Here is a 27979-nt window from a genome sequence, read left to right as displayed (position 1 = left end):
ATGAGCAGAACCTCACTGATGCATTTCCTGTTCATGCAATTTTATAGTTCATTACCTCGGAAAAGCAATAAAAATGTTTCAGAGTTAGTTTTCTTTTTTTCCAGGTTAATAAGATTTTCCAGCAAGTACATTCACAATTCCATTGGATTATAATCGCATCATATGTTCAGCGGCCCATAGAAGGTGCACCAACATGTGAGCAGTCTGGGCCTGGGGCTACAAGACACCAAGAGCAGAATAAAAATGGCAGTCAGCTGCCTTCGCAATTTCCCTGCTATGCACAAGGGCAAAGCATTCAATTATACTTTCATCCTTACCATTGCAATACCGAATACATGAAGTTTCTTTCAGCCTAGGGAGAAGGCAAATGTGGAAGTCTGCAAGTACTACAAAAACTCTTCAGACTTTGTGCCAAAAAGTGCAGAGTAGTCTTTCCAAGAATTGAAAGCGTCAAAAATTGCCTTTGTACTTCATTTCTAACTAATCTTACAAGTCCTTATGTTTTTAGATCAAACGTTCTCCTGGATCATCCACTTTTCAGAAAATTTTTCAAAGAATGAGTCAACGAGGCTCAACTATACATTCCTTTTGATAGTCCTTCAGTAGCACTGCTTCAATGTGCAATGCAACTTCCCTGCCTCTATCTACTAGCATGGCACCACAGACAACGAAACCATCACGGGTGCATTTAAGGTGGGAGCAGAGGGAAGGAAGGGCATCTTAGCGGGAAATTTTCTATGGGAAAACCATGCAAATATATTTTAAAACGAACAAAATTCAATAACTCCACTGAACAAATACAACCAGCCCCCTTTAAAAATCACCCATATATCCACCCCAATTGCGCTAGTCACAGGTATGTGCATGTCTCTGCATAGTGCTGGCCCAAGTACATGAAAGCGCCTTCCAGTTCAAGTCTTCTGGAAAGCAGGGGAGAATATAGAACAAAATTTGGTGCCTTCCCTTGTGTGCATGCCTATGGTGACAGTGAAACAAAACTTATCCAGGAGATTTGGTTGTCAGCATGAATTTTTATTATGATTAGCAGTAATTACTCTTGAAATCCTAAATACCATAGATGCTTCCTTGACAAACAATAATGGACAATGTGGCACAGAATAAACAAGGAAAAGAAAAAGAGAAGCTTGATGAAGCGTGATTATTAAAAACGACTATGTACATGGGGACCACACACAGCAATGGTTAAGAACAATGCTTGATGGATCGGTCTAGACAACACTCTCACATGAGTGGTCAGTGCTGGTGCTACCAATTTAAAACGCAGCAAAGAAAGAAGCTTCTGAACAACAGTCACGACCACGCTACAACCACAAAGAAAAAAAAAAAACAATATGATGGAAGGAAGCAAGCAGAAAGAAAAATGACACAAACCAGCATGCATATCTAAAGATAGCATGCCAACACGTGTGCCACATCAAAGTAACACTGGAACACGGCGCAAGAGACCTGACTTGCAGCATTAACAGTTTACGCGGTAAAAACAAGCGAGAAGTGTCTCTCAGTATGTACATGTGTCGCTTAAAATGTAGCAATAAGTTGTATGTGCACGCAACACCATCTACTGCCAAGACACCTGCACTTTCTGTGCAGACACGCACCAAAACACCACCGTAATGTCACACAGAGTCGACGTAAGTCGAGACAAGGTCGCTGCTTGCATCAATCACCGAGCAATTTCGCTCGTCGCTGGCCCTCAAGTGTCCTCGAGATGTCTCTGAGAATTCCTGCCGTTGCAGCGACAGCGATACACGGTGGCAGTGACCTCTTTAGAAGAAATCGCCCGTTGCAGTCCGAGACTGCGCTGCCACACCGTGACTGGTTGTCTCTCTCCGAAGGCTGGCGATGGAGAAAGCAGCAGATGCTGCGCGGAGCTGCCCCGACGTTCGGTCGTATCACAGCACACGGTCTGTCCTTGGGTTTCTAGGAAAACAGCTGCTATCACTTCTTGTTCTTCAGCTGTGAGTACACCCACTCCAGCCCCTGGTACAACCTGCAGCGGTGAAAATATAGCAGCAGGCATGGCCATGTAAGTCCCGAAAAATCACGCTAAAAAATTAAAAAAGTGCGGCCAGTAAAACTGTGGTAAGCATTGTCTTGCTCAACGTATTGGCCCCAAATCAAAGAGATTTTCGTGCGTATAATGCTGAAGCAACGGTTCAATAAAAATGCGTCTAGACAATATGAAAGTTTTTCACAAACTGCATCAGTGCAAGAGTGATTTAGAATGAACATTTTTGCACAGGACAACCTGTATCATTCACTAACAAGTAAAAAGTAAAAAACTGCACCGAGGATTACCACACACTAGAGAGATAAAACAGCTCCTTCGTATAGAGTGCCACTCTAGGGTTCCTGACACACTAAGCACTCAGCTGAGAAATCTCACTTGCTCCTGTGACTAGTAATGGGAGGGCTGGAAAAAAAAAACGAAAAATTTTTGAAAATAAGACAAAAATAAAATGTTCCCCCAGGGGTGTACATTATTAGCGGCAGTAACTCATCAAGCATCTTCTGGCACTCTTGTGCAACTTGCACAGCAGGCGTTTATTAAAAATATGCTGACTGGCCTCGCTGTCACCTTCGTTCCTTGTGCAGTCCGCTTTCGACATTGTACTGTTGTATCACAACTTCACTGGATTGGCTTTTAGTGAAACTGTTATCCTGTAATCGTACTGTCACGGAAGACAGAGCGACAAAATTCACAGACAGACATTCGGCAGCTAGACAGCGGGATACACTTCGTCGTCGACAACTTCCAGCGCCACCTGAGAACACCAGGTGGCATTACTCCCCCTCCCCCAAAAAAGAAAAACAAATATAAAAGCAGAGGTGGGGCACGAGCGATGGAATGGAAGCAAAAAGAAGATTAGCACAAGAACAGTACGGACAAGGGAGGCGGGCGAAGGTGTCCCATGCGACAACTAGACGAACGCAAAGCGCACTGCACATTACCGCGTGAAGTACGGTTTCATGCGGACTACATGCACGGCCTCAGAGCGGGGTGGACGATGCTGAGGCTGCACAGTCCCGTCTGGAATAACTTCGTAGGTCACTTCCGTGACACGGCGCAAAACTCTAATTTCCGAAGTAACGGCACATCAGTCTTTGAGACAAGCCTGGGCGGCATACCGGGGTTCACATCCAAACTTGGTCGCCAGGATGGTATGACACGTGCCGATGACAGAGGTTGTAGCGGCGCGCATCCGTGCCCTGCTGCCCCTGAATGTGAATACAGGCCAGTTAAAGTGCTCCTCGGCGTGCTGAGCAAACTGCTCGGCGCCTGGCGTGAGCGGGTGGTCATCAGTGCAGCACGGAAGCATGGCATCCAGCATCGTCTGAACGTCACGTCCGTAGGCCAGATGAAATGGTGTAAAGCGGGTTGTCTCTTGGGTAGCAGTGTTGTGTGCGTATGTGACGTACGGGAGAATCTCGTCCCAGGTTTTGTGCTGCGAGTCTATGTACTGATCACGTCGGAGATTGTTCTGTTGAGTCTCTCTGTGAGCCCGTTCTTCAGTGGGTGATAGGCAGTGGTTTTGCGATGGCTTGTGTGACTGAGCTCAAACACGTTGCGCATGAGCTGTGCCGTAAATGCTGTGCCTCAATCAGTGATTATGTGGGACGGTGCACCATGACGCAACATGATTTGGTGCATAAAAAACAGGGCCATCTCAGATGACGTGCCATGCTGCACTGCCTTAGTTTCCGCATACCTTATTAAGTAGTCGGTCACGACTAAGATCCATTTGTGACCAGCTGATGACACAGGAAATGGGCCCAGAAGACCGATGCTGACTTGATCTAACGGCGTACGAGGCGGCTCAATAGGTTGTAGCAAACCTGCGGGCTTGAGAGGTGGCACTCGTGGCAGCCTCTGACGTAACACTGGATGGCATCAGAAAGTTTGGGCCAATAATACGCCTGGCACACTCGTGCAAGTGTGCGTGCAAAGCCCATGTGGCCAGAGGTGGGCTCGGTCACCAGTGCTGGAGTTGTTCTTAAACAAAATGCCGTTCTTGAAGCAGAAGGCAGGCAGGTTCCTAGAAAACTGTCGAGGTACGTCAGCAGCTCGGCCCTCCAGATAACCAATGGCAGGTCGCAGGTCTGGGTCAGCTCGCTCTGGGACAACTCCAAGAAAACCACTCTCGTCCTCCATGCTCTCATCGGCTAACCCGACGGGTGCGCGCGACAGTGCATCAGCGTCTGAGTGCGTCTCACCAGATTTATGCACAATAGTGCAGTCAAATTCTTGGAGATGGAGGCTCCATTGGGCTAGGCGCAGCGATGGGTCGCGAAGATTGGCCAGCCAGCACAAAGAATGGTGGTCGTTAACCACTTTGAACGGGCGGTCGTAGAGGTATGGACGAAATTTCATGGTTGCCTACACAACCGTGAGGCCTTCCTTTTTCGTTGTAGAATAGTTTGTTTCAGCGCGATAGAGCGTGCGGCTTGCATACACAATGACACGTTCCACGCCACCTTGGTGCTGGACGAGTACGGTGCCGAGGCCGATGTTAGCATCTGTGTGGACTTCGGTGTCAGCCTCTTCATCGAAGTGCGCAAGAACAGGGGTTGTTTGCAGTCGTCTGCGCAGCTCGGCAAAAGCCCCCTATTGCTCAGCAGCCCACACGAACTGTGTACCATCGCGCGTGAGGCGGTACAGGAGTGCGGCAATCTTGGAAAAGTCGACGATGAAGCGGCGGTAGTATGCGCACAGACCCAGAAAGCGTAGGACACTTTTCTTGGTTGTAGGAATGGGGAAATCGGCAACAGCAGCAGTTTTCTCGGGGTCGGGATTAACGCCATTGGCACTCACAAAATGACCAAGAAACAACCTTTTTGTACCCAAAGTGGCACTTCTCGGGCTTGAGTGTTAAGTCGGCTGACCGGAGGGCATCTAATACTGTGCACAGGCGTTCAAGGTGTTCGGCAAAGGTTCCGGCAAACACAACGACATCATCAACATAAACCAAACAAGTTTGCCATTTAAGTCCAGCGAGAACTGTATCCATCATGCGCTGGAAAGTTGCTGGCGCTGAACAGAGTCCAAAACCCAAAAGGCAGCAGTTTTAATTCATACAGCCCGTCGGGGGTAACGAAAGCCATTTTTTCGCGGTCTCGCTCGCTGACCTCTATCTGCAAGTACCCGCCCTTTAAGTCAATTGAGGAGAAGTACTGGGCACGATAAGTCTGTCGAGCGAGTCGACGATACGGGGCAGTGGGTAGACATCTTTTTTAGTGATGTTCAGCTTTCGACAACCAACACAGAAGCGGAGGGTCCCATTCTTTTTCTTCACCAGCACGACAGATGACGACCACAGGCTGTTGGAAGGTTGAATGATTCCATCAGAAAGCGTCTCCTCCACCTGCGTTTGGATCGCGTCACATTCTGTCTGTGAGATACAGTACGGCTGCTGAGGGATAGGGCGGGCATCGTCGGGTGCAATGATACAGTGCTAACCCCTCACCCCCCTTTCCGGTGGCCACTTCTTGCCTCTTTCACTGTTGCTCAACTTGCGCCTCCTTTGCCTCAGCATGGCTGCGAATGCAGACAAAAGTATCCTGCATCAATACCATACGCCACTAATTGGCGGTCTTTGGGAAGCCAAAACATCAGGCAATAATGCTCATATGTGAACAAGAATCCATGAAAAAGTCCTCAGTGTCACTTCTGGTGCACCTGGATTTATCTGTATATTCTTGCTTTTAGTATCGTCCCAATGTTTCCAATACTTCCAGAAAACCATTTTTCCTAGTTTTTATTTCCAGCATTTAAATTTTTGAAAAATTTTACGTCCCTACCTATGACCTTAAGCGAGACAATTACCATGCCTTTCTACAAAAGAACTCCTTTCAAGTGGGCCACCGCAGCCCTGGATGCAGCACTGTTCAACCAAAAAGCCATGCCACATGTGCTTCACATCGTAGCCACGCTCTTCAAGGTTGTTAATAAGTAGCACCCATTCTTTTCAACAGTACACAGTATCACTCACATGAAAGGAGAATATCAAAAACAAGCCACTTGACACACGCTGCGCGATTTCTTTGTACTGTTGAGCAGGGTGAACTATGCCAGCAATCTTCCAGTCGAGCACTCTACAAAACACCTGTTTTATCAACTTAGCACACAGTGAGCTGGCCTTTATCCACTTCACTGTGCACAGGTGCTGGCAGATATTATATGTGGCTGCACATGCCTCTTTTGCGCACGCACATGCACGCATGCACACACACACACACGCACGCACACACACACGCACACAAAGCACAGCCCTCCAATTCAACTCCAACACAGGTCAGGTGCTCAACTGACCCTTCGCCTGTGAGTGCACAGCAGGCCTGGATCTGCCACCGGTTCTTCTTGATGGAGGTCAGGTTCAACTGCTCAGAAATCTCCCGTGGAGACATGCAACCCTTGATGTCTTGCTTGTTGGCAAAAATCAACACTGCTGCCTTGGTGAGATCCTGCATGCACAAGAATGGAAAGGCTTGAAGTTTACATCCCATGCTCAAAAAAGCCAATTTTTTGCTACTTTAGGGAGTGTAATGCACAGAATTTAAAACACTTGTTACGCTCGACGCCTACCGCATGGTTACCCGGGCATCGGAAATGAGTGGCTTCCTTGGGCTAGCCTTGCTACAATGGCATAACACGAACGATGAACATTTCCTCTCAGTTACGACCAGCCAGCAGAGGAGAGCGAGACGAGACGTGCTCATGTTGAGCGAGGCAGCAGCAAGGTTCGGAGAAGGGCCATGGCCCAGACGGCGCTGCAAATGGAGAGCCGCCTGCCATGATACAGCGAAACACAAAGTGACGAGTCATCTGCACGTGGTGATGGCAAGTGCGCAGTTGTGAGACGAGACGTCACCGTCACTGGAAAGTAGGTAAAAAGCATTAGTGCTGTCTGTAGCGCAGTTCAGCAACCCTCCATGTGACGGGTGGGAGCGCGGATCGAGTTTCACGCATGAAGGCCGCTTGCTTCGTCGTCGTGCTACTCGCGCGTTGTGCCATACAGTGAAATCAGTAAAGACAACAGTACTGACGTCACCGTGCGGAAGCACAGATATTTGCGCTCAACCTTCAACCCGGTGGTGGCGGCAGTGAACCTGAAGGTGATGACAGCAGTGACGACAAGATGAGCTCTTCCAAGAACTTGAGGACGCAGCTGCGCAACGGTGCCACGTGAGCGGCGAGGATATGTGTCGGGCGATGATCCGCGGCCATCTCCGATGGAAAGGAAGAACGTTGCCGGGAGGCAGGTGGTGCCGCCCCGGGCTGAAACTCGGATACCATTGAGGGGCACTGTGTGTGAATGGTATTTAACAACAAAGGATGTAAGGATAAGGATTAGGCTTTTCGATCTGAATGTTGATGTGAATGATTAAATTTCAGCCTGTAACCCAGCGTTTGTCTGAGAAGTTTCTTCTACGTGCCAACAGATAGAAGGAACACTTCGAGTATTGTAACTCCAGTAATTTGTCAGAAAGCACGGTGCTTACGATTGTGCCCGCGAATTTTGAAACTTTTTTTGAAAGCGTCTAGAGCTGTTTTCACGAAGTCAGTAATGCCAGCTACATTTGAAATCCCTGCCAGGCAGAATAGCAAAGCCACTTCATGTCTAGGAAAAAAAAAGATTGCTGTTCAAAACAAGAAATAAAGATGGACATCACAAAGTTCTATGGTGCGTCTAGGTAGTGTTGTCTGGTGCGCTAATTTTTTAGTCTTTAAGGAGGTGGAATAGTTTACTAAAAGACAATGGAACAGTTTTCATTATGGAAACAGCTTTATATGATAAAGCAATTAATTGGGCATAAATACACTTTTTCGATGAATAAGGCTCATATTCTACGAGTGTGGAAGTGCGCGGCTTGTGTGTACTAAAGTTTTTCAGCCATTTAAGTTATTTTGTAAATAGGGGGTTAAAAATACTAACACAGATATTTTCAAACTTTTCAAGGTTGTTTTTTTCTCTGATAGTAAAACATAATGCGTGTCTGAAAAGGTTAAATGCAGAAAATCTATTATTCCTAAGAACTGATTTGGAAGAAGATGAAGACTAAGTGAGCAAAGCAAAACTGCCACAGAAATTTGAGGTTTAAAAGAGGCTTGTAGTACATGCAGCTGACAGCAAGGAGCCGAAAGTTGACACTTGGGCACAATCACATTCAGCACAAAAGATTGGCATGTGGCTATTAGAAGAAGACAATCAAAGCCTAAAAAGGTTTGTCTTAAAGTGCCTTGCTTGTGCAGTGAAGCCATGGCAGCAATTCTCTACCGATTGTGAAAAAAAATTAAAGGAAGCTCAGATTGCCACAATGGTGCCTTTGCTTTTGCTATCTCCAAGATCTACTGAAACCTGAGCGCACTTTGCTAATATCTTCCATTGTGATGGAACATATTTTTACAGCTTGAGCACTGGTCCAGAAAAAGAGAAGCCAACTCAAGGCTTGTCCTTCTCGTGTCTGCTTGCTTGTAACCACAAAAAAGAACAAAAAGGTCGTATACTTATGGCTCGCCACTGCAAGAAGCAACAGTAGCTGCTACACTAAAAAAACAAACTCGAGCCATGCACTATTGTATGACCAAGAATATCAAGCATGAGTTAAATCGCTACAGAGCACAAATACAGTTTGCACTTACAATTACCAGCTTTTCAATGAGAGCTAAGAGCAATGACAAAAACTTCAGATGTGTTCCACATATGCCATTAAAGGGCCACTAAAATTCTACACACGTCTAAGTAAATTTTAGTGCTCCCAAAATGGTGTTTGAGTGCAGACTAGCCCGATCTACCATCCTTGTTTAATGTACAGCCGCGGTCAAAAATACGCGGCCCACGGCTCCTGCGCAAGGAGCGGCTGCGGGGCTGCACCGCGGCGCTGCTAACTGCGTCGGGCGCTCAGTGCGAGGCTGTAGAGAGTGACGACAAAGCTTCGCCCTCACTCTCCCCTGAGCACGCCACACGGCTGATAAATGTCAAGTGCGGCGTTGTGCTGAAGGGGAGTGCGCGTGGTTCGCCTTTGCCGCCTCGATTCTGCTTCGCTCTCTTATGCCCCGCGCGCCCATGCGTGGTGAGACTTAGTGCACGGGCATGACGGTGCTCAAGAAATAGCGCAGAACAAGTTATTGTCGCGTCAGGACCCCGGTCTGTGAACTCGGTGAAGCCCTGTTTTGTTTCTGGTAGTGTGTTACTCGTAATTTCGCTGCAGCAGGAACGTGCTTAGATTTTTTTTAGCTTTGAATTAACGTTTTTAAAGGAGCGAGCTCCAGCTACTAATTAGGGTTAACCTGACCAAGCGCCGGGCACTGGAGCACGGCGTACACGAACGCAAGACGCGCGTAAGTATGGAATGCGAACCGAACTCGGACGCTTCGCAGGCAGACGCGCTTAGTCGAACTGCCGAACGCGCGCCTGCCGTAGCCTGTCTGTCTGTCTGTGCATAGGGAATACGAGATATTCGATTAAGCGATAAAAGTCACACGCAGCACGCATTGCAGAGCCCTCTTTCGTACGTGTCAGCCGCTAAACAGTTGAACGCTGCACTTAACATTCACCAGCCATGTGGCCCCGCAGCCGCTCCTTGCGCCGGAGCCGTGGGCTGCGTATTTTTGACCGCGGCTGTACATCAAGCTGATGCTCTCTGCGGAACGTAAAATGGGGAAGTCAGAGATCGCTTTGGCAAGTTGTGCGCTTACTTAGCATCCAGATTAATGATAAACTTGTTTACAAACTGTTGTAAATGGTCAATGTGAGCTCTGAAATGCTTGGGCACAGCTTCCTCTGGCATAATGGCAAAATGGTTAAGTGACTAAGCTCTGTTTCATACACAGCAGGCAACTCTGTGGAGGCTGTGGAAGTAGTGCATCTGCGAAACCATATTACTCCGGCATGTATAGTTTGTTCTTCTCAAAACTACGGTGATTATTTGGACGAAAACAAACGGTACAAAAATAAGTGGTAGCACTGAAAATCATGGCCGAAGCTGTGAGGCACTCAAGTGTTCTGGATCACTTGCTGTAATTTTCACTGAGTGTGAAGTACTTTTTGGGCTCGCATTGAGTAATAGCGATTCCCCCTATCAACCGCGTATCATATCGCTACATGCAATTCTTGTATTTCGAAGTCTCAATGGGTCGCAGGACAAAATTGTGGCAAGAGATAAAACGAAGTCCAGGAGGTGCCAGCCAAGGCACTTAGGCTTTGTCGTAATGCAATACGCTTGAGTTCACTTTGCTTGTTTGGTGAACTACTTTTTGGGCATGAACTTAGCCTGCACAAACAGGCAAGCTAGCTTCAACAGCATTGCCTGCTATGTATGAAATAGAGTACAGTCAAACCACGTTATAATGAAATGGTTCATAACGGAATAATGGATATAACTAAGGAATGATGATTCCCCTAGTAAGCTCAGTCAACAGTGGCTATAACAAAGCCATGGCTATAACGAAGTAATTGCCGGGCCCCTCTAACTTCGTTATAACGAGGGTCAAGTGTATACAATTTTCTGTTGCTGATCACTCACAAGTTTGTGGGCTAAAATCCTAGCAGTGCTAGCAACACTTTTGTGAATGTGAAACGCAAAATGTGCTTACTGTTCTAATTAAAAAAAAAAAGGCAAGCCCTCCAGCAGAGCATGAAAAATTTGATTTTCCTGACTTGTAACAGCAGTACTATAGTATGCCTGAAAGTAAGCACTTGCTAAATTGTTGAGACAGACTCTGAAGCGTTCATCAGAACTAGAAAACAAGCCCTCATTACTTATTCAAAAGAAAACAGCTTGCCAAGGTTCACTACCCCAGCACTGTGAACTGTGAATTATATAATTACAAAAGAGAACACGGGGGATACAGCAGTCCAGTACCATCCAAAGCATGATAAATGTGACATAGGATTTTGTGCATCAAAATTGCAGGATGAATTTATTTATCAATCAAGCAATAATTACTCCCATAACAATTTAATTCTGCAGGAGGTCAAGGCATGAACATTTCTGGCCTGTGTGCCTCTAAGAGTCTCTAATGATCCAATAGGCAATTCACAGCTGAATATTTTTCATCAACAGTTTCTAACATCATCGTGTCCTTCACTCATAAGCACAGTACCTTGCTTTCCCCGTGCCCTTTCGTTGACATTTACATCAAACAGTTCAAATAAGGCACTCATACAGCCATTTTCTCTTTCTTTGACCTTTTCATTAAGTCGCGCATGTACTGCTAGCTTCCAGCCTCCATCACTTGGGTCCTTTGTCTCGCTTCCTGATTGATGGTGTTGTGAAGTTGCTACTGGCATTTGTGTCACCTTTATTTCTCTTTCTAGTAATGTAAACAAAACGCTATATGCATGCTCACTTAGTCAGTCCACATGTAAACATTTGCAAAAGCCTTTGCTTGAATCATGCACAGCTGAACGGCCAATATGCTGCAAATTGTGTTTGAACGCAGTGGAATTTGTAAATTTCTGAATAATTTTAAAAGGTCACACTGACTCACTCTGAGTCATGTGTACAATGAGTGCTAGAACACATTACACTTTAAAAAAATTGAAACAAAAAGATAAAGCATAAAACCTTTCAGTCTTCTATATTTCTTCTCCCAGAAAACAATCCTTGGCAAGCACCCTATCCATTTATTAATCAACATTAAATAATTGATCGAATTACAGCTGCAGCACCTGACGAGCTAAACCTCAAGGGCCGAAAGGCCAAGTGCAGAAAATTTCTGCACTGACAAAGAAAGTATGCGGCTAAACAGCTTGCTGCGTATCTGATGGCTTGTGAATGTACAAGTGGCGTGTGATGTGACAAACGAAGCACAAGGCAATAATTGTGCTTCTCTTTAGCTACAACTGAGGTGTTGTGCCAATTCAGAGTCCTGACAAGTTCTAGCTGATCAGGCAGCACCGATACAGGCACTTGGACGAAATTTATGTTACGTCAAAGTGAGTGTGCATCTCCATATTTCATTTCATTCTTCCCAACTTACGTTCCACACGTGCAAGTCCCCACAGGTACCCAATGAACTATGAAGGCAGTGCAAGGGCGTAGTTGAGTAAAGTATGCAAGCCACTTGAAATCTTCTTACTGTGAATTGCACATGGTTGCAACCAGGCAGCGCTGGGAGAGAATCAGCAAGCATGGAAGCAGCACGTGATAGTGCTAACTTCAGCATACAAGCAATGGCTGCAGCGAGACTTAGAAACAAACCTATTTCTCAAGCTTCTAGGAAATGATTTATTTCTCACTTGCTATGTTGATGTACTGCCTCTAGGTGCCTATTCTTCATAACTTATATGAGGCTGTAGCTAGATTTGTGAACGGTTTACTACAGCAAAATATTTCTCCCACTCATGGAAGAACAAAAAAAATGATGACCTGGTCACTGCATCTACCATTAAATAGGCCCTTCATTACCATCACAATTACTGTCACAGCTCAGAAATAACATCTCTGAATCTTAACGAGACGAACTGACTAATGGGCTAAATGTTATGTCGCTCTAACCAAACAGAAGTTGAACTTAACTTACTAATACAAAAGCCAAGGACTATTCGTAATCACTCCACTGCTTATTAAGCCGAAAGAAATGCAGTCCTGTGACGCTGTACTTCACATCGCCACCTCACAATGCGGCAGTGATATCTAGCAGAGAGAGCTGCCGCTCTGCATGGCGGTGAACGCTGCCAAGTCTAACAGAGGTCTGCCAGTATGAGCGTTTGCCTCGGAACAGGCTCACCTTACAGACTGATATTACTAACATTAATGAATGTGACATGGAACTGCGAATAAAGACCAGCAGAGATGATGAAGTTGGGGAGTGGTAGAACTGAAAACTTTTCCTACTGGATTGTATTTCAAATTTACAGGCTTTTCCCTATCATCCAGACTGAATACTTAATTAAAAGAGCCGAAGTAAAGCATGCAACTCCACACGCATGTTCATGCAAACCTTAAAAAAAAACTAATTACATAAACCTGGTCATCCTTAACTCTTTCAGGCATTGTTTGTTATTTCAATCCAAAACAAATATTCTTTTTCACCTCAATGGCATACCCAGGCCTCAAGAAAGCCAACTTGTTAGTTTTCCAACGTAAAACATGAACAGTTAATTTTTTTCCCCGCTTGTGCATAACTTTGTAAAAAGTGCCACAACGATTGGAAATAGATAAATTGTATAGCACAACTTTCGTAAATAAACACCCGAGGAACCGCAGAATTAATTTTCTGTTTTGAAGACGTATATGACACTAGAAATTCAGAAAAACATTATTATTAAAGTTATTAGAAATTCAGAAAGACACTATTATCGACGGCCAAATTTTCCTGCATGAAAACAGTGAAGGACATGCTACCAAGCTCACTGCTGTCAGAATTATTCACTATATTCACCAGTTGACACAAAAAAAAAAAACGCCCTAGTTGTGACATGCAGAGTGCTGAATTTGCCCGAGACAAATAAATAATTGCTAGATGTAGCACAAGCACACAAAAAGCTGCAAGTGCCGTGCACACCATTCTGTACACAGCATTAGGCATAGCTTCTTTCAAAGACCACACAAGGTGAAAAAGAACACTGTGTTTTGCCCAGGTGTCATTACCATATACCATTCATATAACACACACAAGCAGCTCAGATTTCTGAATAAGTTCCCACGTGAAATCTTCTCATATGAGTGCAGTTTCAATGAGTACACTTATGGGTGTCGCCCAGATAGTATAGCCATCATTCGCACTGCACACAAAATAGGCTACATAACAAGAAACTATGGCAAATGATGATTACCTCATGTGAAAGCATCTTCCAAAGCTCTTCCTTTGTCAGTGGTAGCCGTTCCCGGTCCATGCTGTCTACCACCACTATGAGAAACTGCAAATGAGATGAAAATGTAGCAGGCACATCAGCTCAATTGCTTCCAGGCTCAAGGGTTACTTCAGCGACAATGGACATAAGGATCGGAAAACAAGTTTGTATTGCACGTGCACTGCCTGACACCCATGTCTGGTCCTAGACAGTCTCTGATGAGGCACCTTAGGAAGTGACAACAATCCAATCATTATTCATCTAAGTGCACAGCTCATTACAAAAAAAAAATTACAGAGGGCATTTAAGACTACTTATGTACCGTGAATGGAAAAGCATTTGTGTGTCATCGTGGGCTACTAGTTAACAGTACTTTTTTACTAACTAGTATTAATGTCCTTTCCAGTGAAAGCCTCTAGGCCAAAGGCCTTAGGATGAAGGCCCTTAGGAAAGATCACACGACATACGCATACATATAAAGCCACTTTAACCAAGCCACTACGTCACTTCTGACTTTCACTTTCGGTTCCGGGACTGTGGTGACGTGACACTCAATTTTCGTGACCACTTTTGCAGTCAATGATTGGTTTCGTTGCTGATGGGCTATACACGGTTTTTGCCTTAATTACCATACACTGTAATCATTAAAATCTCTGCCCATCTCCGCCATGAGAACGGCGCTACTAAAGTCAGCAAACGAAAGCGCTGTACTTCACAGTTCTGCTTTTAATAGACAAGTCTTTAACAAGGCAAGGAAATGAAAACAAATACAGACTGTCGTATATATGTGTTAATGTGTGTAGCACAACGATTTAGATTGCAGAGACAACACAATCCCAAACGTTCCGTACAGTTGTAAGGAGTCTTCCTTGTAAAAAGTGGTACAACATGCATAGCAACACAAGTTTTGCTCTTTTGCCTGCATATTTGAGAGCAATGCCCAAATGTGATAACTGCATTCATGTGTTCCATTCAGTGCGAGTTTAGAGTGGTGCACTCCGTAGCATCTACTGCAGCCATACAGACACAGGATTACTGCATCTTTATGACATTACGAAGTTGTGAAACAGCTTCACCGTAAGCTTCTACACACAGCAGTGTGGAGGAATGGACACGCACAAGCAGCAAACAGCAAGCTTTCTTTCTAACAAGTGTATATGCATACCTACCTTCAAAGGATATTTTGCACATACACAAACTGCTGCAGCTACTCTGTCGAACATGCAGTCTATGCACATCACACATCTTGTACAGCAGGGGCAATGAGATTGGGCATTTGTGGTGACAAGCTGCGCCAAACGTGCAACAAGAGAGAATTCCGCACCCAAAAGCAGCACTATCGGGCTATGAGGCACCCAGTAGCCAAGGAGATTTCAAGCACCTGCGAATCTATTGTTGCGCACCAGCAAAACAAACAGGACGTCTCCCTCTTCGTTTTATATTACTCTTTTGCCATCCATTTGTTGTGACACTCCAGGCTAAATTATCCCCAACACATGTGCTTTCAAGTGACGCTTTCAAGGGAGGCCAAACATGCTGCAGGCAGCTGCTAAGGGGCCTCATAGAGAGACAGAGAGAGGGGAGTGACACACACACACACACAAGTCTGTAAATCAGATCCCATGCGTGCTACGAGCCGAGCCGGCTGTCAAGTGCTAACGGGCCTGAGTGGAACGAGACTGGTCTGCAGGGATGTCTGAAATTTAATGGGAGGCCAGCCAGGTATCCATGCTGTGCGTCACTTGGTTACTGTTACTGCCTGTTAATACAATTCCTTCTCATGAGGCTCATAGCCAGCTTAACTACTCTCCATTTCCCTACCACCTTACTTTCCGACTCAAAAGCATGGCTGTAGACACAAGTTAAATGCAAGCAACCAGATAATGCTTATAAACGTGCACGAGATATAGCAAGTCATACATTTGTCAGCACAAATGCACTGTTCACTTTCTGACAGCCCCTTTTGTGGACAACCTAAATTTAGGTTCCTAATAATGAGTGGAGGGTGTGGCACAGAGAACCAAAAAAAGTCAAGCTACGCAGAGCTGAATATCTAGAACGCATCACAGTATTTAATTGATGTGATATAACATGTCCAGTGCGACCTCACATCCTTACCATGAAGGCAAATGAAGTGAAGCGCCTGCAATGCATAATGGGGATAGGACGCCAACAACCAAGAAGACCATGCACAATATGAAACCATGCATTCCTGTTTCGGCACACTACGCAAAGCAAAAGTTACAACAAATATCCGGGCATAAACTGCGAGGATGCACTGCTGAAATAAAACTCATCACCACCATGCCACTGGCCACTGTGAGGTAGTCGCTTGTTTAGCTATGCTACAGTATGCATGCCATGATTCCAGCAAATTCACGCGTAACTGAAAGCATGACTGAGTGCCATAGGAGGGATGCTCTACAAGTTTTGCTACGACATTATAACGAAGTGATGGAATTGAAAGACGTTATATTCAAATGAAAGGTTGGCCAGCCAGTCCCAGGAGCACATCACTCTTTAGCACAGCCCCCATTAGTAACAATGAATTTCCATAGATGCTGCCGATGAAAATGTAAAATGGCTGTTGAGAAAACCGACTGAACAGTGCCTCTGCAATCAGCCAGATAAGCCTGTGCTATTCAGTTGTTCCTCCATCATGTTGGGAAGATTAAGTTTAATGATGCGGGGTCAAGGCTCTAACAGGGTGAGGCAGAACAGCCACCCTCAGTCGTCAACAGCATGCAGAGAATACTGCACCAGTGGCGAAAGTGTGTCACCGCTGGTAGGGAAAAAGTTAAAAACCGATGCACTCATGGGAAAGAGTACTTATGAATGTGAATCTCTCTCTAAGTTTTCTGCCTAGCAGTTGTCATCAAACCGAAACACAAGTTACATCAGTGAAAACCACAAGGATCACAGGGATCTACTGCAACTTGTTTAACATGAATTAGATAATATGGTAGCCGCATATGAACAACTTAGCAAGATCAATGTACAGCACTGGCGTCTTACGACCCCTGCCACTGTGGTACCTGGCAAGTGTCAGCTGTGACCTTGACATTATGTCATTATTATGTCAAAATCATGTCATTGGCTGGCTCCACCTCAGTGGCGTGATGTGGCCCCATGCATATATAATGTCGCTGTGCTTTGTCTTATATATGACAGAAGGTAAAGGTGCGACCACTGAACACCCAGACCAGCAAAATGAACTCAATGACTTTAGTGCCTGTTCCCTATTTTGCATCCAGTGGTTTATAGCACAGGGGCACGTTTCTTAAAGATGAAAAAAAAAAGCCAAAAATGCAAGGCTCAGAACAAACAGGCAAGGCACACATGCTGCAGGTTCTTCCAAAACAGCCAATGATGACTACTGCTATTATGTCCACTCCCGCATTATATAAAGAAAAAAGAAGACAATGACAGAAATATTGTAATTTAAAAATAAGAAGACGGCAAAGAAAACCACAGATCTCAAGAAAGACAATCATGAAAAAGATGCCTTTTGGTGCTTCACTGCTTAAAAATTAATAAAGGAAAGTTATTTCCTCTGCACCACTTGTGTTTGTAATGATGTTTTTTTCACCTGTTGTGAATATTACCCTCTAGCAACCCAGCAAAGGAGGCCATAGATTTGGGTCAAGCTGTTTGTTTTTCCAAGAGCATTTTATATGCACTATCCTTAGCCATTAATGAAATAGAAATTATGATTATTACGGGGAAACGGCTGTACACCACAAATCTGATTTGTATGGTGCCTTCAAACAATAACAGTTACAAGATATGAATGCTGTATGTCACTCATGGCAGGACACCCACTGCCTCATTATTATAAAGCAGTACATTTGTACCCCACATGGTCTGGGCAAAACTCAGGACCTTGAGGAACTGTCTTAAGCTGCTTTCCACACCACAGTGCTAGTTACAAATTGGCAGACCTTTCAACAATGCAGAGACAGAAGATAATAAATGGTATGGGTCTCTGTAATGCCTCTATGGCTTCCTCCTTTATCTGGAACCTTTTGAAGCCCCTTTACACTGCATGCAGAATGCTTAGAGGGCGAATAAGAAAAATGTCAGGGGACACAAGAAGCCACACCAAAGACTGACAGAGCACCCCTTGAGTAAGCCATCAGTGTTTTTTCTCATGAAAGGGCAACTTCGTTCCTGAGAAAAAGACAAACGAAGCCTTAATTTTCTCCCCTATTTACAACCTAATGAAACACGGGCGATATTTGGTCATTTTTATGATGCATACCCTCCAACCTCAGGAAAATCAAAGAAAAAGGAAAAAACTGAAACAACTTGGCCTACCACAGGGTGATATCATACTGTAAACTTCGAAGCACGGTTTACCATCTTTCAATCTATGAAGTCATCATATCGAGATACTGCAGCCTAATCATTTGGAAAGAGCATGACCGACTCGGACCTTATGCCTGGCTTGCAGTTCTGAATTTGCTGCATATGACGGCTTCAAGCAGGATGAATGGATGGCATGCGAAATGAATGATGCTTCAGATTTCCTCATCTCAGGAGCACTTGCCGCCCTGCAATTTCGAATCCACTTAACATCAAAATAGCGCTGCGCGTAAAGCACTCACGCAGCCGTGGCTGGTGAAGATTTGCTTGCCCAGGTGCTGTTATAGAATTGTCGAGTGGTATCGCTGCAGTCCTTCACTTTTACGTCATTTTCTGGCTCATCCAAGCTATGCTCTCAGTAAAAGTGAAACATTTGCAATACTGGAACACTGATCTCTCATACCAGCTGGACTTGGTATTCCCCTTCGGTGTCTCTAACTTCATGAGCATTTGTGTTCACAACTGCTGCGTCATTCTCCTTATACTAAATGTCATACAGGCATGATAAAGGGAGGCGTGAAGGCATTACGTCCGGGCCAGCAGGCAGCGCTCTGCTCACCTCAGCGTTACTGTAGTATGTGTTCCAGGTGGCACGTAGAGACTCTTGGCCGCCCAGGTCCCACATGATGAAGTGAACATTTTTCCACACCACTTCCTCCACGTTGCTGCCTATTGTAGGCGACGTGTGTACCACCTCGTTCATCAGGCTACACACAACACACAAGAGAGGAGGCAGCCAATCAAAAAAAGCACCCATAGCACACCAATTAATAAAAGCAAGAGTAACAAATGAGCCTCTGCTCTTAGCTGCACTGCAGTGTACTTGTGCCCTCTTCAATCTATTCTGTGTTTTATGTACATTAAGCATCTGCTGACCTGAGCTGTATCATCAACTACCATGCACCACAGTCACTGTGACTAGCAATACAGTCACCACAAGCAAAATGCATGATTCTGAGTAAACCAGAACACTGTTCCAGTGCACTAGACATAGGTCGTAAGAAGAGTTACGGTTGTCAGAAAGCCGGAGCCCTGCCTTCCCACCATAGCTGTCCTAATCACAACTGAAGTTTCAGCTCCTGTCACACTCAAAATGTTTTTACTAATTTAGGACAAGTAAAGGGACATAATTCAAGTAGAGAGGCTAACAACATATTAGTTTAACATTACCATATTGATATAAAGCTGTGCTCGCTACAATGCATAATCCAGGCAACAATACAGTGCAATATTCAACAAGGTTGTTCATGGATAAAATTGAACTGATGCCCGAGTTAACATTATGACATCAACTCACTTTGGCTGGAAAGCTCTGGATTCAAATTGCAAATTAGCAGCAAAAGCTTCAGCAACAAATACTACTAGTTAAAGCACAAGTGCATTTTGGTGCCATAAGCAAGTGTTACACTGCATGAACCCCAAAAAATGTAGGCAGCCCAGACCACTGTACTGTGATTTGACTTAATTACCAAGACTCTCGGAGCATGAAGAAAATGTGGAGTGGGATATACAGCCAAAGAAGTCACAAATTTGTGAAACAAATGATACCAGTAAAACAAAACGAAAAAGACCGTGTATTAAGCACAATCGCAAGTAGATAAAACGTTGCCCCATGTTATTACTTAAATGTTATACAAATACAAAAGTAAAGTAAAACACTTCTCAGAAAATTTAAACACAGAGTTAAAGAAAAAGTTGTAGATTAGGGGCACAGTTTGGTAAGAACAGAAAGCTAAAAGCCTTTTGGCAGTGTTGCTTAAATATATGCTAAATGTGAAGCAAGAATTAGCATACAGCTTAAGCTTGATTTCTTATGTGCCACAAGTAACAGTGCTTAAAGGACAGGCTCAGGCCGATAAGGGACCTAAGATCCCCTCAAGTTCCCAAAACACCATGCAGGATGATATACTGAAGCATAGTAATTGCACAGTTGTTCATGCACCTCCTATTTCTGATGTCGCACTTAATGATGCCTTGCTTTCATCAAGTGTGACAACAGAAATGGCAAGAAGATATATTTCACTCGAGATGGTGTCATATAAGATGCACTTCGAGCTTCTGGGCATCTAGGTACTTCCATTTCATTACGTTCAAGAAAAGAAGCCACACAGCTGGCATTAGAGGCCGTACAGAATTACACAAGGGAGAAACAAGATGCAGTGCCTTCCTACTGTTACTGGGCAAAAGCTCATCTTGGAATCACTTTCAGAACATGAGACGGGGAAAAAAAAGAAACGCAATGCGTAACACCCAAGTAGACAAAGAGCGAAAAGGGGCACTGCAGTTCTTCCTCTTGGGTTCTAACCAAGGTGCAACTGCAGACAGCTCACCCACATTCCTGTGGTTACGCAAACACTGGAGGTATGTATTTCAACAGATCACTGTCGTATCAGTCAGAACTCAATGAACACTGACACTGCTAGGCTCTCTGGGCACAAAGCAAAGACGGAAACGTCTCTTGCACATTTCTCTTTTTCTTCATTCTTGCATAAAGCAAAAGCATAATGTTCAAGCTACACACACAATCATCCCAGATAATGCTGTTAGAGAACTTTAAAAAAAGAAAGGAAGGAGCAAATGGTGCTCAGCAAAACCTGCATTATCACACTCTACACTAACGCAGCCACAGCTCCCCTTTTTCCTAAAAAGAGGAGTTGCTGCACTAGGCTAACAAGAGCACCACTGATACTGGTTGCAAGTGCTCCATAATGTAACGAGAAAGCTAATCAACTATGCAAACAAAGCATAGGTAAAAAAAAATAAAGAATGTCACACTGTTCTCCAATGCTGCAGCACCAAAACAAACGTATTACACATCAATCTGACATTGCGATCTTCACAAAGCCGTGGAAATATACTGGAAAGAATTATCCCTGCCTATTTCCAATGTAGCCCTGTCAGCAGCCAGACAATGAAAGAAAGTATGGTCACAGAGCATAAGCACTTACAACTGGTAAAGTATTGTTGTCTTGCCGGCATTGTTCAGGCCCACGATGACAACCTTGTGCTCTGAAAGGTAAGACAGAAAAGAATTAAAAGCAGCCAATGTAAGACAGTACAGCAAGTGTTGGCACATGCACAGAAAGTCTAAAGTCGCAACATAAAATCAAAATGGCAACAATAAATTGTTCGTTATTCCTAGCAAAGAAATAACAAAACTTCAGGTCTAGGGGCGTCAAACAAGAAACGAGAAGTGCTGACTATCAGCAAGTCTGTGTGGGTAATAACATGCCGATTTAATTGGGGCATGCGTGGAGAAAAAAAAAAAAAGATATGTGAACAAATCACTGAATTGAAGCCAACAATTAAAAAAAAAAGACTGCCTGCAACATGATCTCTTTTTTTTCGGTCAGTGTGCAGGATGGAACCCACATAGCAATAATTATTCTAGCTATCTGTCGCCTTTATAATTTTGCAACCCAACTTCTGATTGTGATGGAGTACAATAATACTTTGGCTGAATTCCACACTAAAGCCACAATCTCGGCATTGTGCCCTCAAGTATACCTGCCTTGCGCGCACTGCTATTATGTTCCCTGAACTGGCTGTGAACACACTAGCCAGTCTCACCAAAATTACGTCTGTGCATTTGACAAAATGCTCCCATGTGTGCCCTTGCTTTTACCAGGATTTACATTTACACTCCTGCAAAGCTCCCGTTTCTTGTACGTAGAAGAAAATGCCACTTCTTGTGCAGTGACCAATTTTTTTTACAACAGTGGAACAAGTTATATGTGTGCACGGTACGATGACAAATCTAATTCCTCCCCCTCCTCCTCTTACTACTCCCAGTTTTGTTTCCTTGTGATTGTCACCGCTATCAAAAGGTGATTTGATATTCGTGAGCACTCAGGTACAGACACAAGCTGGTACAACACATAACCTACAGCAAGCAACCTAGCTATTGCCTGCTGTGCGGGTAGGACACAAGAGCGTGCTGTTACCCAAGCAAACTTGCTGAAAGCCAGTGCTTGTGATGCAGTTCTTTCTGTGGTCCTTGTCAGTTTTTGTGCCACTTCTGCACTATGCAACATAACTGCCATGGAAATACAATAATGCAGCACTAGTATGCAATAGACTTCTGTGACATTCACTCCTGTTAATTCAGCTCACGCATAAACTACACAGAAGTGTGCACAAAACATGATCTTCCTGGATAATGTGACTTAGCCCTGCAGTGACATGATTTAACTATAGTTGCATACAACTAAAGTCTGCAGTGAAGCTCCGCCCACATTTAGGACCGGTGCACAGAATTCCTCCACGACAAAAAGTAGTCCGTTGTTAAAACTTCTCTTGTCGCCTAAACAAGAAGCTAATCACGGAAAAAAAATTATAAGCTCTAGAATTTCGGCACCTGACATGTTTAATAGATTCAAACATTGTAAACCTAGTTTCGTTTCCTTTTGTGACTGGATAGCGGAGTAATACAGTATGCCGCAGATTGTGGCCCAGTGTTAACTGCTGCTTTAAGTTGTATTCGACTATAATGGCCATAGACTGCATTTGGTACCTGGCAGTATAGCAGTTGTACTATTTTTAGGAACTAAAAACGAAAACAATGGTAAAAAAAAAAGTTACAACAGATGACAGTTCCTGCAGGCGCATTTTCTTCCTCTTTCTCACACCACAATGAGTAAAACGTGTCACGATTTGAACAGCGAATGCACACACATGTGCATGTACGGACATTGCAGTGAGGCCTTAGTAGCTTGTGGTGGTGCTGCACAACAGCAGTTAAAGACTGGTAGGGACACCAAATTTTAAACACGTGTTCTTTCATTGGAATAATGATGCACAAAACTTTAGAAAATATGGATAGCCATGTGAACTGTGCCAACACGCGATAAATAATTTATAATAGAAATTTTCTCTCCCATTGTTCCGGTTTCAACAGCCAAACAGTGGCTCTTATGCAAGCCTGCCCAAGAGCTGGAGCAACAAAAAATGGACAAGCAGTGATTATATAGCAGTTTTTGTACGCCTCACCTCAACTCGTATTTTACATCATTGCTGTTCTTCGGTTGCTGAAACCGAAATGACATGAGAAAAAAAAATTCTGATTATAAATTATGCAGCTGGAGCAAGCAAATTCCATGTCCTAGTTCCTGTATACTGACGTATTGCGCACCATTACAAAGAAAAAAAAACATGCATCCAAAAAGCTAGTGTCTCTACTCCTTTAAAAAGCTAAAGACACTGCCTTGCAAAAGAAACCAGACGACGTCGCTCCTCAAAGGTCAGCAGAAAGTTCACTGCCACAGACTGCCCTAATCACCACTAGCCTCCCACACACACAGGCCAAATGAGCCAACAAGATGAGACCAACGCAGACAAAAATCTCAAGCACGCCAGCAGCAGAGCTCTCCTCAGGTTACATCACTATCTGGGCACATGGAGCACATGTGACACGGCTGCATAGACTCAACAGACTCTTTGCAGACACGCTTAGCCTAATTACCAATGCTGCACAGTGAGAGTTGTACTTCATTTGGCAAGGCTCCCATGCACCTGCATGTGATGACTGCTTGATTCTTGTGCTCTTTCACAGTACACTGGCATTCCAGCGGATTCACGCCCCCGACATTATGCGCAAGAAAAATAGCTCTAGTTATCTCACTTGCCCTTCACGCCTTCCACTGCTCAGCCATTTACAAAAACACGATTGCCTGATCACCTCATTTTAACCAAGCTGACTGCTGTTGCCCCCAACCCTACAAGAGAGAAAGAGTGCCAGTGAGAGACCTGCAACAGAGAGATATAGTGTCCCCGCATGATCACCAACCTGATTGGCTGGTGGCAACAGAGGCTTCTACTTCATTGAGACAGAGATGGGACACGCAGCTCTTCAGCGAGCACAAGAAAGCCTTAACGTTTCTTGTAGCACTAGCCTTCTTTCATAATATTATCTTAATACAGCAGAGAATCCTCTTTTATGTATAACGCCAGCTGTCAACAACTTAGGCCATAGCAAAAGAAAAAAAAGCTGCAATATGTTAAAGGCAGAAGCGATATTACAAAACACAATTCTCGCCGAGTGATGAAACGCTGAATCTGCCAAAAAAAATTGGACGTAGCTTGAGTTTCGCCTTTAAGACCGGAATGTGACAGCGTGTTGCAGTGCGGCCAGAAAGTCCACGGAACGCCATCACCCGTTCGGCGCAACGCCTTGCCCGTTAAAAACACCTTCGAGCGCATGTTTAATTTTTTAATTGTTTCAATTAATTAGTTGATCAATTACACATTAATTGCCATCATCAAGCATTTGCTTTATTATCCTGAGTGTTTGACACCTTTGAACGGCCTTTTTCAGTTCTCTAATTAATCAACTGAGCAATTAATCATAATGATTTCATTAACTTATGATTGCCTATAACACACCAATTAATCATCAATCACTAGAACTACAAATTACCATGATACAATTTTTTTTACACAGCCCCTGATATTTCCGACATGTGGTGCTCACTACTACTACTACTAATAATAATAATTAGTCTTTGGGGAAAGGAAATGGCAAAGGAGGGAGTGAAAGAAGAAAGGAAGAAAGAGGTGCCGTAGTGGAGGGCTCCAGAATAATTTCGACCACCTGGGTATCTGTAAAGTGCACCCACTACTACTACCCCAACTGGCTTTTCGACCAAACGAGCTGTATACGCTGTCGCGCAAAAGAAATTCCAGCTTTACTGAGACTATGGAACCAAACAAGGTATAGTACAATTTATTGAAAAAGGATTATTATGTGCAGCAAATCTCACATGACTATATGTGCCATGAATATGCTTTCTTTATGGCAGCAGTAAGGTATAAATCTGCAGTATGTGTAACTGCACCTCGCCTCTGAAGAGCTGGCCACTACTGCTTCCAAGCTAAACTCCTTTCTCAGCATGCATGCAATTAATGCCAAAGGATCATTGTCGGTATTGATTTCACATATCACTGTTGGTTTTGGTTTCACACAAGGTGTAGTTCTTATCATTAAATAAACAGTTCAAGGTAGCCTTCGAAGGACGAAGGCTATGTAATATATTTGGACAAATTAATTTTTTAGTGTCGAACACCTACTCTCAGTGCAACCCACCAAAGAGGCAATTGGTATTATACAAATAATGGAGACGAAAATATTGTTACGTAATTCAGTAACTCACTCTTTTCAACAACCATATTGCATTGTACAGCTAGGTTCTAATTTAGGCACACGCATATGAGCGCTCATATTTCAAGAAAGCTAATGATCGAATAGCGTTGACTTATTCTTATGTTTAGTTTGTTTCTTTCTGTGCAAATATGATGTAAAAGTGCTAAGTGCTTTTTTCCCCTTGCATGTACACCTTGTGCTTGAGTAGTTAAAATGTGCTCTGTCACCGTCCATTACAGTGTTTTGTTTGCATTTTGATTATGCATGTGCTAATAATGCACACTGCAATATTGTGCCATCACTGCTGTAAAGAATTGGTGCACTGGCCCAGTTGTGCCTTTTTGGCATTTTGCCTGAGCACCTGACATCACCTGATCTTGAATAAAGATGAAATGACTTACAATAATGCTTTAGGGTTTCCTCTAAGCTTTGCACATGATCTATTAATGAATGAGATAAGAAACTAAATGGGAAATGTGTGTGAGCAGTGTAGTTAACTAGCTGGCATCAAGCCTGGCATTCAGGTCAAGCAATCCCTCCAGACCGTGGTCTCATGTGAACATATGACCAATACACAAATCCAGTTGGCCATTACAGAATGCACCTTTCAAAGTATTCTTTCAAAGTATATATGTACCGCGAAATTAAAAATGTACTAACGTTGTACAGTTCACTGATCTTTAAATCCATTCAAAAACAACTGCAGCCAGCTGCTGATTTTTATAAGCATTTAAAATGAACTTCGCTAAATGTTTTAACAAGAATTCACAGCCTTCTTTTTCCGAACTTCATTCCACAGATGTATCGCTTGTATTTCCCGGTACATTTCTCCACGGCCCTACCACAGCCACACTTTCTTTTTGTCACGCGATTTTCGATGTGATGCAATGGAGTAAAGCAGCGAAGCCAGTGCAATTTCAACGACGCAGCGGGAATATTAAAGAACTGACCAAAGGTCTGGAATGCAACAGGAACCCACACAAGGTCGTCGCGGGGCTCGACCGGTGAAAAGCAATGACAAAAGCGTAGCGTATGTTAAGAGCGCGATCGGCCAGCTAGACAGCTGACTAGAGACGCCCGAGGCCTTCAAGGTCTCGCTCGCTATACTGGAACCAGTTCCAAGGAGACCAACACCGAAATCCTCTCCGAGCAGCTGTGCCGACGTACCACCGCTGCTCTTGTAATGGTCAATACAGTCTCTCAGAGCGACGATGTGCATCCTAAAGCAGGAAAGCAACGTCAGCCGAAGCTTGCAGTGTCAAGCATCAGGGCTGTCGCAATGAGCACTTAACAAGACTGCAGCGAAAACTATTTCCAACTTTAAAAGCTAAGCAAATATACAGCGAAAAAATAAACAATAAACGGCTCCAGCGGGAGAAACAAGCCATTCCAAAAATAAACTCGATAACGAACAACCTCATTGGCGCGCCTCAATTTCATCGACCCACACCAGACTCTGCTGGTCACGGCCGTTTCGTTGACCTTTCTGATAGTTCGAGGGAACGACCCAACACTACACCAATTGTCTCTGCAACAGGTGCACCGTTCCAGCGGCATGACGTCGGCAGGCCTTTGTGTCGCGCACGGCGTCCAGCGCCGACGCCAGAAAATCGAAGGTTATCGCGCTGACGGCGAGATTAGGAGTGGGAACCGGAGCAGCGGAGGGCTGCAAGTCAGCCCGGTCGCATAGGCAAAGAGAGACTCGACGGGAGACCCGCTCCTGACGCGCTTTCCTGGCCTCAGCGGGGGTATGAACGATCACCGAGTTCCGCAGACGTCAGAGGCCGCACACGCCCGAGGGCAGATCGTCGTCTGCGTCACGACGCGCACAGGCGCGCACAAGAGATAACGACTTCCGAAAAGATGCTCCAACGCCGCAGCAGCTGTACTACGCGGCTGGTCAGCAACGACAGCGGCTAGCGATCCCGTCTTGCCCGCGGGGGAAACTGGGTCAGGCGGAAATCGTCTCACCGGCCCGAGACGCTGGCGCTTTCACAGGCACCACTTTCTTTGTCGCGAGACAGCTGGGATGGCACCAACGGTACTCGCGAATGCGCACCCGCTGTCACGCTTAGCTGGTTTCCTCCGGAGCTATGCAAGGGTTAGCCCCGAACGAGCAAGAAAATCTGCGCGATTGATTAATAAAACGCGGCAGCAGTGAACGAAGACGCGAAGGGAGATAGGTGATAAACGCAGAAACCAAGTTGGTTGTTCCTTGAGAAATGGTGCGGAAACGAGGTCTAAGAGGTGAACAAAACATCCGAGGCGCCAAGTACAGCGATAAACTTTGCTCGGCTCTACGCAGAGGCTCCCTTCAAAGGGGAAAAACATGCGCGATACCATCGGGCCAAGTTTTGAGTCATTCTCGTCAGCCAAGACCACTCACCTTCGTTCGTGAACAAGCTCCATAGCTTGGCAAAGAGTATCCCCATTTCAACACGCCCGAAACACAGTGACCCAGGTGACGACGAATCTTCTCAGACAGCGTGTACTTCCATTCAGTAGAACGGAAACTCGCTCACGAAGCAATCAAAGCAATCTGCTGGATGCGAGCGGAGCGAGCTGCGGCAGCTGCGGGCTGGTTCGCAGCTAAAGAGGTGACGACTGCCTAGATGAGATAAACAAAGGCAGAGTAAAGCCATTGCTTCGTAGCCGC

The 27979-nt window shown here is 44.6% G+C and overlaps 1 protein-coding gene across 1 annotated transcript; it reads right to left on the bottom strand.

The window, feature by feature from the left end:
- Positions 1–1011: 1011 nt before the first annotated feature.
- Arl5 (ADP-ribosylation factor-like 5) lies at positions 1012–27929 on the bottom strand. Its single transcript, XM_077658300.1, has 6 exons — positions 27710–27929; positions 21134–21194; positions 18745–18892; positions 13803–13886; positions 6332–6483; positions 1012–2011 (listed from the first exon to the last, which is right to left on the bottom strand). Exons 1-6 carry the CDS (start codon positions 27753–27755, stop codon positions 1960–1962), a joined length of 543 nt encoding a protein of 180 aa, XP_077514426.1. The 5' UTR covers positions 27756–27929; the 3' UTR covers positions 1012–1959.
- Positions 27930–27979: the final 50 nt, after the last annotated feature.

Source organism: Amblyomma americanum, chromosome 3 (assembly GCF_052857255.1).
Source record: "Amblyomma americanum isolate KBUSLIRL-KWMA chromosome 3, ASM5285725v1, whole genome shotgun sequence".
Taxonomy (NCBI): domain Eukaryota; kingdom Metazoa; phylum Arthropoda; class Arachnida; order Ixodida; family Ixodidae; genus Amblyomma; species Amblyomma americanum.
This window is presented reverse-complemented; position numbering and strand designations above follow the sequence as displayed.

Excerpts from the sequence above, each read along its gene's own strand:
- Arl5 (XM_077658300.1), bottom strand. The coding sequence starts at position 27,755 with ATGGGGATACTCTTTGCCAAGCTATGGAGCTTGTTCACGAACGAAG. Across the intron at positions 18,893-21,133 it reads ACAACAATACTTTACCAGTT|CCTGATGAACGAGGTGGTAC; the intron begins GTAAGTGCTTAT and ends TGTTGTGTGTAG. Across the intron at positions 13,887-18,744 it reads CATACTACAGTAACGCTGAG|TTTCTCATAGTGGTGGTAGA; the intron begins GTGAGCAGAGCG and ends TCTCATTTGCAG.